Below are 12,337 nucleotides of genomic sequence, written 5' to 3'. Positions count from 1 at the left end.
ATGGCAACAGGACTCCAGAGAAAGCTGCTTATATTAGAATTGGGGGAAAAGAAAACTTTCACTGAAAATAGAAAAAATTTCATAGCCAAAACAGTACTTAAAGAATGTTAGTTGAATTGAAACTGCTTGATATTTTAAGAAAATAGAAACTGAAGGTGTACTTTAGCTGTAACATAAATGCCTTCAAAATATTCCAAACGTAGGAAAATTTAAAGACAGTTTTGCAGAAATTTTAATATAAGTCATAGTTTGGTATGTTTCTGCATATCATTCCAAAGTTATTTGAATGATAAAGCAACATATATCACAGTGTTTTCAGGATAAAATTTATATAACTTCATAACAGACATCATTTGCAATTTAATTTTTGCAGTATTTATTTAATGCAATTAATTTTTAATAAATCTAATTAGATTTTTAATATTAAGAAACAATGAAATGAAAAATCCCAGACTTATAAAATAAAATCAAATATTGTAATATTGTAAGGTTTTGCATATATTGGGTTAATTCTTTCTGAGAGGCAAAGATTATTTCAGGCTTTCAAGTATCTCGGCAATGGAACATTGTCTTTGTTAGGAGTCATTTCTGAAAATTACTTAAAATAGAGACTAACCATCAGTGGGTTAAACCTACTGGCATAGATCTAGATTAGACCAAAAGCTTACATTAGTTAGTAAACCCACATTAAATAATCATCTTAAAAGAGAGGGAGAGAGTTCAATAAATACAAAATACCAATCAAAATGTCTTGGCTTAGTATATCATTATTGTTCAATATCAAGACGCTATATTGTACATCAGTGCTTTTTAATTATCATAGCTAACTCTTTACCTCAAGAATTTTAATCTAAAAGTTTCTATATTATATTGTACTATAAAATACAAATACATTAGCAAGTAACATTTTGCATGCTTTACCAGGTAAACAAACAAAATCATTCTGACCCAAACTTCATTACTGGATTTTATAACCAATTCCCATTCTTGTATGTGTGTGTGTGACTATTCAGGAGAATATTGGATTGATCCTAACCAAGGCTGCAAGTTGGATGCTATTAAAGTATTCTGTAATATGGAAACTGGGGAAACATGCATAAATGCCAGTCCTGTGAATGTTCCACGTAAGAACTGGTGGATAGATTCTGGTGCTGAGAAGAAACATGTTTGGTTTGGAGAAACCATGGATGGTGGTTTTCAGGTAATAAAGGATATTTTTTTTAACTAAATCATTCCTACTTACCTGACTTTTCTGGTTCCATTTACTTGTTTATCACAAAGCTAAGTTAATTAATAAATAGAAGAGCCCAAATGATTTTATGTATTCAGGTGACTAATTTTATAATTTTATAACTTCTCTTCCAAAGCTAGGTTAGACTGAATTATTCTTTTTTTTATTTTAATTTTATTTTTTTAAAGTTACATCCAAATTAGCATATAGTGCAACAATGATTTCAGGAGTAGATTCCTTATTCTTGTATGCAACCCCCTTTCTTTCAATTCTTAACACCTTTTTTACTCTAGCGTTATATGTTATACATGCAATAAAGCATATTTGTATATAAAATATTCATTCATAAAATATACGAATAACCTACATTATAATGACCATATTATACTGCATGAATCCCTTAGGAAATACGGTTGCAACTGAGATATTCAAGCAGTTTTGTTTGTTCCCTTCCACAGTTCAGCTATGGCAATCCTGACCTTCCTGAAGATGTCCTCGATGTCCAGCTGGCATTCCTCCGACTTCTCTCCAGCCGGGCCTCCCAAAACATTACGTATCACTGCAAGAATAGCATTGCATACATGGATCAGGCCAGTGGGAATGTAAAGAAAGCCCTGAGGCTGATGGGTTCAAATGAAGGTGAATTCAAGGCTGAAGGGAATAGCAAATTCACATACACAGTTCTGGAGGATGGTTGCACTGTAAGTAATAACATTTTTATAAGCAAGGGTCACAATGATCTCAGCATTTTTAGTTCAATCATGCTATTTTGAAAAGCAGAAAGGAAAATAATGAGGGTGAACAAAAGATAACATTTGGTGCAAGTCACATAGAATCTACTGATTCGTTGCAGGGAATGTTCAATACTACACAAAAAAATATATCTTCCCAACCTCCAGGTGAAATCAGTTGAAATGAAAGCAGTTGAAATTTAAATCCATAATATAAACTTTATCAGATAATCTGGATGGTTACTATACATTCTGCATAATAGCCCTCATATGGACTCAAATCTAAAATCTCTGCTTTCTTCTCAGTTTTCAAGGTTAACTTTAAATCTATTCTTTGTTTTTACCATTTATGACCAAAGGGAGAAAACACTTCTAGAATTACAAATTCCATTATGAGAGACCTATCCACTTCTAGTAAACCTGTCATATACTTGGTAGCTGTGACCAGACAGAACCAGGCCTCCTGAGAATGCACTGGCCTGTAGCGATCTCTCTGCCGGGTTTACTTTGAAGCTCTATAAGGCTTTTGATGAACAATATGGTTTATTATCTCGTATGATTATAGCTTTAAAATGGAACAGGTCTCATATGCATTGAAGATAACATGGCAAGTTAGCAATTCCCTTAGAGCAAACTATTTTTTTTAACTTGGTCAGTCAGAGGAAGTGTCTGAGTAATTATAATGTCATAATCACTTACATTGTTTTGCTCTTTTTTACAGAAACACACTGGGGAATGGGGCAAAACAGTCTTCGAATATCGAACACGCAAGGCCGTGAGATTACCTATTGTAGATATTGCACCCTATGATGTTGGTGGTCCTGATCAAGAATTTGGTGTGGACATTGGCCCCGTTTGCTTTTTATAAACCAAACTCTATCTGAAACCCCAGCAAAAAAATTCACACCCCATATGTGTTCCTCTCGTTCTAACCTTGTCAACCAGTACAAGTGACCAACTCGATTCCAGTTATTTATTTCCAAAAGTTTTGGAAAAAGTATAATTTGGCAAAAAAGGATACTTTTTTTTTTGCTGTTACACCAAATACAGTTCAAATGCTTTTTGTTCTATTTTTTTACCAATTCCAATTTCAAAATGTCTCAATGGTGCTATAATAAATAAACTTCAACACTCTTAAAATAACACTGTGTTACATTCTTTGAATCCTAGCCCATTTGCAGAGCAATGACTAGGCTTACCATTAAAAGATAACCTTTCTCTCTGAAATAGTCAAACATGAAATTAGGAAAGACCTCCCTGTTTCAACTACCTCAACCTGGTCAGAAATACAGATGAATTCTAGAAGTCCCAGAAGATGAGAAAAATTATATAAATTGGCAAAACTTATGAATTTCATTCATTCACTTCCCAAAAAAGTGATAGCATAAGAAAAAAGTATAGCATAAGAATTGAAGGAAATATTTTAAAATCCACAATTATTTGAATCTTGGATACCAACTGCTTTTAAAGGTGCTTTTCTCTTTTCTTGTCATTGCTGAAACGATCAAGATTACTGATATTTGGGAAGACTTTGAAGACACATATTATGGTGCTAATGTACTTTCACTTTAAAAACTCTAGGTCAGAGTTGTTGCCTTGCCTTCAAAACATAAATGCACACCATCTGTACATGTCTCCTGTCAAAAAGATTTATTGGCGTGTCACTTCAGAGGACTCTCTCCCTTGATCCTGTAAAAGTCAACAACAAGAAACAAATGAGGCTGCTGTTGTCACAGTAACACAGAGAATGTGTTGAAACATAACTTTGTAAACTTGTATGTGGTTGTTGATCTTTTATTCTTACAGACACCCGTAATAAAATATCATAATAAAACACTCCTGGTTTTTGTCACTTTTCATAGCTACAAGAAATGCATGTGTACACTCATGAACTCTGGAGCATACTGAATTCTTTAAGCATACTTGAAAAAAGGCATATTGAATTCTAACTCTCTAGCTTAATAATGTAATGAGCTCAGGAATATGAGATAATAATCTCTGTTCAGAAGAGAGATAATGCTCAGTGGGAAATCTCGCAGATTTTTACATCAGATTTTTACATCAGTGAAACTCCTGGGACATATTGAAAACTGAGGATGTTCTATCTCAGTCATCCCTGGAAATGATAACATTGTAAATTCGATGGTCCCCAAAGTGGGAGTAATCAAGAAGGAAGATGCTGGTAATTTAGCGGAAGAAAGCAGGGTCTGGCAAAATAGACGTTAATATTAAGAATAATTGGAGGTTGAGGCTTCTCTATCACATTTTTACTGCACACTGCCTCATTGCCCTCTTGAGTCAGGTCCTTTTCTACCATCAAATTCTTATTCTTTTAGTTACTATAAGTATAGTCTTGCACATTTGACTTTATAGTTTGAAGTTTGCTTAGTCTATATGATTTATTTATTTAAAAATTTTTTTAATGTTTATTCATTTTGAGAGAGAGCAGGGGAGGGACAGAGAAAGAGGGTGACAGAATCCCAAGCAGGTTCTTCACTGTCAATGCAGAGCCAAATATGGGGCTCAAATCCACGAACCGTGCATATATATATATATATATATATATATATATATATATTTGTGACAAAGAGACAGAGACCGAGAGAGAGAGACAGAGAGAAAGCTGAGTTTGCATTATGCATTAAAATTAAATGATGTGGAGTTTTAAATTTAGGCATCTTCAAAGCCAGAAATATTTGGCCAAGTCTTCTTCACATTGCATCACTCTGGCATTGACTCTCCTCCCTCTTTTATTTATAAGGATTCTTATAATTACACTGGGTGCAACTTTGACAATTTCTGATAATCTCCCCATCTCAGGGTCAGTTGATTAGCAACCTTAATTCCATCTGCAGCCTTATGCCCAAAATAGCATCTAATGTGCAGTGCTATGATGGTTTCACCAGGCTGCTTTTGGGGTATGATTTTGAATATGGCACTGAATGTCAGCATTCTCTTCATTTCTGTTTATTTATGAGCCTGGCTTCTATAGCTTTCTCTGAATTTCCTTGAACTTTTGACAAAATCTATAAATTACATTTCTACTTAAAACAACCAAGTTGATTTAGGTTGTTTGTAACAAAGAACCCCAACTAGGTCAGCAATTGATAACAGCGGTGATGGTGGTGAACAGAAATTCAGGAAAATGGAAAAACTCTGGGATCAAATGTTTGAGCTGGTTAGGGGTAAATATAGGAAAATCCAATGTGAATGCAGAGATGAGAACTTGGCAGCCTAGGGAGATAAGACTCACATCTGTCATCACCCGGAATAATTTGCACTTTGAAGCTAAGGCTGAAGAGGATGAATGACCTCTGCTACACAGCAGGACATTTAAATTTCATGAGAAATTGCAGTCCTGCATGTGGGTGTGTCTGCTTTATTGGTGATGCACAGGAAGAGAATGACAAGTTCAAACCCCTAACTTCTTGGCTCAAGGTGCAGGAGGAAGTTTCGTCCTTTCTCTGTGCTGAAATAAGTATATAAATGTGAAAAAACACATTTTAAAACTCATCTATTTGCACAGGCTTTGAGATTACCAAAAAGCAAATATAAACCTTAATTTTGCAGATCAGCAAACTTCAACATAAATCTAAATAGATTTTCAAATTCCTTGTTTGACTGATACATAAGTGGAAAATAATAGGACCCAAAAATCCGCATGGGATTTTTGAAAGAACTCTCTTCAAATATTCCTGTTTCATATTAAATTACTCTAACCATGTAAAATAGGACCCTTTATTTTCTGCCTGGTAATATTTTTGCCTTTCTTGAGATGAAAAGATGTCTGTAAGAGAACAATTCTTCTCATACTTCACTCCCACCACCGCTTATTGTCTACAGATTTATAAATAAAGCCAGATCCCAGAATGCATTGAAGAGCAATTATAACAACTAAAAAGTCAATCTCAGGAGGAGGCTTACACATAAAAAGAAAGAAAAAATTTAATTAAACAATTTGTTCTAAAATCTGGACAATATGTGTGGAAGTGGGTTCTGAGGTACTAGACAAAGAAGAATTGTGCAATTCAGATTAGACAAAATGTACCAATATGTGAAAGTTAACAGAAAATTCTAGGTTATAATTATTAACATGGTTGGTTGACTGAACCAGGCCTCTAAGGCAGCCCAAATTAAATGAACAAAATGATTTGAGACATCGCAAAATTCCTACCAGATGGAGAATTAAAGAACTTAAGATAGAAATGTTGGAATGGCTTATCCTATGTGAGACACGATATACCTTCTAACTATAGTCTCAGGATGGACCACCAAGATCTCGAGAGATACACAGTGAAGTATTGCCAGCGCTTTTGAAAACCTCCACATAAGTGTGTCTTTAGTCTGGAGATGGAAGTGGAAAACAGACTAGCTGAAATAAACTCCTTGCTTCAGTGGAGATGACAGGAGTGAGCAAAGGCCAAAGAGCATCTCTAGATCTCACCAGATCACCAGAAACAAAGTGAGAATAACTGTTCAAAGCTGTTAAGAGACAACAGGGTTAGAACGGTTAAAAAAAAAAAAAAAAGCCTAACTGTGAAATATAATATCTTTGGTGATGAGTAATTGATAAAGGGCCTACTATTTGGGCCCTATTAGATGGGCTGACTGTGAGAGCTGGGCTTAGTTTTTTCTAAACAATAATGACAAAAAATTCCAATGCAGCCCAGGTAGAAAGACAGCTTGGTTGAACAATCATGTAAGACATGACTTTCCACCCAGTTTCCAGACCATGAGACACTTCATACAGCCAGAACCTTGAATGAAATAGAAGTTCAGAACTTTTCAGAAGTTCAGAGGAATTCTCCTACAATAACAACATAACTAATGAGCCAAGCATTGTGAATATGGCCAAACATTGTTCTAGTCACCTTAAACTTATCAATTAATGTACAATTCAATTCTATGAGTATTATTATCTTCATTTTACAAAAAAGAAAAAAAGAAAAAAGAAAAACATCATGAAAGATTAGGTAAATTGCCAAAGGTCACTTAGCTAGTAAGAGGTTAAGATTTGGGGTTAATTTAACACAAGCAATCTGAATTTAGAGCTAATTCTACAAATCATGACAGCAGTCTAAAAGTTACCATGCTAGTGGTACACTGGAGAAAGGGGAAATGCCTGTCTTGGGGGAAATTCCTTCTCCATCTCTATCCTCTTCCTCTCATCAGTCATTACACTGCCATTAGTCTTTCTAATATCTCCCCCGCACAATCTTATCTATGTCCAAAACTTCAGTCAGTACTTTCCCTGAAGATAACTCACAAGTTTACATCTGCATTTAGTAGAACAAATGAGCCATGTATTCTGTGGTCTAACTGAGATCCTCACTAAAGTTTCCAAATATCTGTCAGGAAGCAAGCAATATGGAGACCTTGAAGAAGATTGCTTCAGACAGAGGGAACAGTAATTGCAAAGGTCTTGAGAGTGGGATGTTCTTGGTGTGTTCAAGGGACAGCAAAGGTAGCATGGTAGGAGCAGTTAGCATGTGGGAGAGTAATATAAGAAAAGACCACAGAAATAGACAGGGAGGCAGATAGTATGGACTCTTAGAGGAAGGGTGACCATGGGTCCTTAGTCCAGCTTTGCCTGGGAAAGCACTAATTGTAAGTATTTTCTGGATGTCTCATGACATTCAGCATCTTAGCACTCTTGTAAGTATTCTGATTTGATGATACTATATGGCCACTCTACTTCTATTTGACCACTGCAAGGATCTTGGTCTTTGCCCTCAGTAAGATAAGAAGTCATTGAGCAAATGGACAGCATGATCTGACGAACAGTTTTAGCATGTTGCTGTAGTTGCTCTTTTGAGATAACAGTGTGTTGGAGCAGAATCTATGAGAATGATTAGGAGTCCATCACCATAATCTGGACCAAAGATCATGGTAGCTTCCACCAGAATGGTAATAGTGGAAGTGATGAAAAGTAGTTGAGTTCTAGATATATGTTGAATATGGAGGCAAAAGGAATTGCTAATAACTTGGATGTGTGATCTAAGAGAAAAGGAGATGTCAAGCATGAATCCAAAGCTTTTGGCCTGAGTAACTGGAGGAAGAGAGTCGCTAATAGCTGAGATGGAGGAGACTGTCAAGGTTAGAGATTTGAGGGGTTCAAGATTCTAGGCTGGACAGGCTACATTTGAATGCCTATCAATTATCTAAATAGACTTGCTGAGTTGATGGTTAGACAAATTCAGAGGTCAGAGGGGAGGTCCAGGTTAGAGAAACACACTTAGGAGTTTCAGCATATGTATGGCCTCTACATTCATGGAAGGAGATGCAATCATGAAGTAACTGAGTGTAGAAAGATAAGAGAAAGTGAATAAAAACTAAACTCTGGAGTATTCCAATATTTACAAGTGGGAAAAATGAAGAGGAAGCAGCACAGAAGATAGAGAAGTAATGAAAGTAAACCAGCCAAGTACCTAGGCAGCAAGATGAAAAAAAAGTTTGTTGTTTCAATTTTAAAATCACAGCATACTATGAGGATAAGTAAGCTTAGAATATGTATTCCAAGGTCACTAATCACAGATTTTAAAAAGTGAGATCAAGTGAGGTTCTATCAGTTTTCCAGTGTCTTATAGATTACAGTGATGTGATACAATCCCCTAATTCATATTATCATTTTAAAACCATATTATCACTTTATTATCTCTTACTCATTGAAGGATTGAACACAACTCTCTTTACCTTCACACTGGCATTTAACGACAACTTTATTATTTGAAGTCAAATTCATTTTATAAGTCTTGAGGATGAAATTTATATAGTCATTGTAACATATTGGGAACATGCAGACAAGTAAGAAGGAAAATGGATTATCCTTGTCCCATACCAGTGGATATTTCCTTAAAATATTTTATGTATATTCTAACATAACTGTGACAATACCACAGAGGCAATTTTGTATTCCACTTATTTCATTTAATGTGATACCACTTTTATATAAAAATATTTTTTTTTGATTTTGGGAATAATTAGGAAAAACACAAAGGTAATCATTTTTAATGAGTAATGGCTTCAAAGTTAGAAATCACACCAAAATGTCTTTACTTTTATCTAGTTTATGCTAAAATTTTACTTGTCTGGGTTCTATCTTAAAGGAATGTGCTTATTTTTAAGAGTGAGTCATAAACTGTGAAAAATGTTTTCCTTTCAGACACAATTCTCCATTGAGTCATAACTCACTGAGTTTGATATAATATTAAGGACACATTCTACATGATAGAACATAGACAAAAACATAGACAAAAACAACACCAAATCTTTGTGTTTCCCAGTCTGCCACACTATGGTTTTCACAGCCCTTATAAAGAATCACTTGTTGAATTCATGTCATAAAGAAAAAAATATATATCATCTATGGCCAACATTTTTTTAAACAAATTCTTCTCTGATGATAATTTTGCTTCTCTTTTTTCTTCTCATCTCTTTAAATACTGTCCTAAAACATACTTCCTTTTTTTTTTTTTTTAAATTTTTTTTTTCAACGTTTTTTATTTATTTTTGGGACAGAGAGAGACAGAGCATGAATGGGGGAGGGTCAGAGAGAGAGGGAGACACAGAATCAGAAACAGGCTCCAGGCTCTGAGCCATCAGCCCAGAGCCTGACGCGGGGCTCGAACTCACGGACCGCGAGATCGTGACCTGGCTGAAGTCGGACGCTTAACCGACTGCGCCACCCAGGCGCCCCTAAAACATACTTCCTTTTAAAACTCCTAAATGTTTTACTAAAATGTACAGAATTACTTGGTATCTTTTAATCATATCTGATATGATTCTTTTTTTTCAACATTTTTTTTTTTTTATTTATTTTTGGGACAGAGAGAGACAGAGCATGAACGGGGGAGGGGCAGAGAGAGAGGGAGACACAGAATCGGAAACAGGCTCCAGGCTCCGAGCCATCAGCCCAGAGCCTGACGCGGGGCTCGAACTCACGGACCGCGAGATCGTGACCTGGCTGAAGTCGGACGCTTAACCGACTGCGCCACCCAGGCGCCCCTGATATGATTCTTATTAACAGAAATCAGACTACCTTTTGTGGTCCATAAAACTTATTTCACATCAGTTTAATGATGATGTGAAAAAAATGATATGCTTGTTGCAATGTTGAAAATGAGATACTTCATAATTAAATAGGAAGAGGAAAAAAACCCCGGCCCCCCCCCCCCAAAAAAAAAAAAACTAAGCTCATTCTTAGATTGAGTTCTCTGGAAACAGACTCTAAACTGGCAAAGTGTGAGCAGAAGATTTATTAAGGAATCATTTCAAGAGATACAGAAAAGCAGGTTTGGACAGAAGAAGCTGACCCACATGCAATTGACACTGAGGTTTCAGACAACCCTGTAATAAATTCTGGAACCGAGATGTCCTTTCAGAGTTGTTATAATTCACAGTAAGAGGGATGGGTCTGTGCATCCTTGAGTTAGTCATTGACTAGACCTGGAGGGAATGGAATTTACCTTCAGTAAGACAGTCCTGGTGACTAAAAGCAATTCTCAATGAGGGGCATGGTTGTGAATTCTCAGTAACAGCTACAGGTATTCCCAGGTGCTGTTGATGCTTTGGCTTTGAAGAGAAAGTATGAGTGGAGCAATGTATTATCTACAATAAGCTCCTACTCTGTGCTCAGCACTCTGCTGAACACAATAGGGGGATATAACAAATAATTGCTTCTCCTTAGGAATATGTTGTCTAGAATTGGTAAATTGAACTCATATGAAATAATGCAAAAGCATTCATGGCGGTAAACAATTAAGTGCCAAATTGTGTGGGTTCAACTAAGGAGATACAGACATTACATGAGAAAAAGAAATGGTCAGTGATGATTATATTGTCAGTACAGTCTTCAAGAAGATAAAACTTGAGTTGTGCAATAAAAAAGGAGTATGATTTGGGCAAATGGTGGAGAAAAGGGAAGGAATTTCAGACTAAGAAACAAAAGAAGAAGAGAAATAGAGGCAGGAACAATTATTCTATGCCCATGGAATAGTGAAGAATCCATACTACCTAAATCCATTCATTTGAATTCAGAAACATTACTGAGCAATTATTTAATGCAAGGCCCAGAACCAAATGCTCAAGAAGGCTCAAGGAGAATAAGAGACCATGAAGTTTAGAAAACACAAGACTCAACATAATAAGTTGTGTTAGAGAGACATGAGGTACTAGAAAGGCACAAGGACGGAACAATCATGTCCACTTAGCAGAGCTCATGAGGGGTTATATACAGAGGGTGGCCTTTGAGGCAGACTTTAAGTAACAGAATGTTTTCAGGGAGAGAGAGAAAAGAAGTTCACAGGAAATACTGTAAAGAAACAGGTGCAGAGTTATGGGGTATATTTGTTGTTTAAATTCATCCAGTTTCAGATGGAGCATGGGTTTCTTGTGGTGCTGTAATAAGATAAGGCTGAAAGTATAGTCTGGACCAAAGAACTTAGAAAGGTAAGGTGACAGGTTTGTTTTTGTTTTTGTTTTTGCTTTTTATTTGATTCTTAATGCAGAGCCTTATAAAGGTTTTAATTATTGGAAGACTATTGCTTGAGGAGAGTACAAGACCGAGGGAGGTGTGGGGGGACAGGATCAGATTTACAGGCAATTAAGGTATATCTATTTTGAAGAAGGAAGAATGAATCACCATTTTCGAGAATAAGTGGATAAGACTAAAAAAATTTGACCAAAAAAATCAGAGTACTTTTTTTTTTCAAAGACTAGACAAACGAGTCACAGAGAGTAGACATACTTGATGGGAAAATTGGGTTAAGAGGAGAAAAAGGGGTCAGCAAAAGGAGGACATCAAAAGTCATGCATGAGATGTTTCTGTTTAATAAGGGAGGACTAAGTGGAAAGTTACACAACTTTCTACGTGGCAGTTCAACATAACAGTGATTCATCTGGAAGAGTGGTTGAACGTGATAAAATGTGTGACTGATTGGAGAATACTAGGTCAGGGGCGGCTAAGTAGATTTGGAAATTATCCTTCTACAGATGGTCGATGAAATCATCTGGCTCCAGATGAAATCATTAGGGAGCAAAACTTCCAAAGGAAAGGGGAAAAGGTCAGCATGGTGTATACGTGGTGGGAGGGAGGCTGTGGAGAGAGCACCAGCAAGAGTCTCATTTGGCATCCTGTAGCTTTTAATGGTTGAAGAAAAGGAGGATTGAATTTTAAGGGCTGAGATGGTGATGAATTCAAGGGCTATGAGCACAGAAAGGAAACTGAACAGAAGGCAGGTATTGTTAGCGCTGTTGATAAAAATGATTTGGGCCTGATTGCAAATTTTGTCTTGAATTTAAGCCACCTGGAGACTATTCTCTGTGGAGGCAGCAAGAGCACATATTTGAAGGAATTAAGGCATTCACTGCCTGGAGG

General features: G+C 36.2%; 1 protein-coding gene across 2 annotated transcripts in view; it reads left to right on the top strand.

Moving 5' to 3' along the window:
* Positions 1-3,798, top strand: part of COL3A1 (collagen type III alpha 1 chain) — a 355,595-nt gene extending 351,797 nt beyond the window's left edge. For both annotated transcript variants that reach the window (XM_060622307.3, XM_060622309.3), the window contains 3 exons: positions 1,014-1,201; positions 1,690-1,932; positions 2,684-3,798. In XM_060622307.3, coding sequence (XP_060478290.1) covers positions 1,014-1,201; positions 1,690-1,932; positions 2,684-2,830 — 578 coding nt within the window. In that variant the 3' untranslated portion in view covers positions 2,831-3,798. The remainder of the gene's footprint in view (positions 1-1,013; positions 1,202-1,689; positions 1,933-2,683) is intronic.
* Positions 3,799-12,337: the final 8,539 nt, after the last annotated feature.

The sequence above is a fragment of the Panthera onca genome, chromosome C1, assembly GCF_046562875.1.
Source record: "Panthera onca isolate mPanOnc1 chromosome C1, mPanOnc1 haplotype 2, whole genome shotgun sequence".
NCBI lineage: Eukaryota > Metazoa > Chordata > Mammalia > Carnivora > Felidae > Panthera > Panthera onca.
The sequence above is the reverse complement of the archived record's forward strand: the minus strand, read 5'-3'. Positions and strand labels throughout refer to the sequence as shown.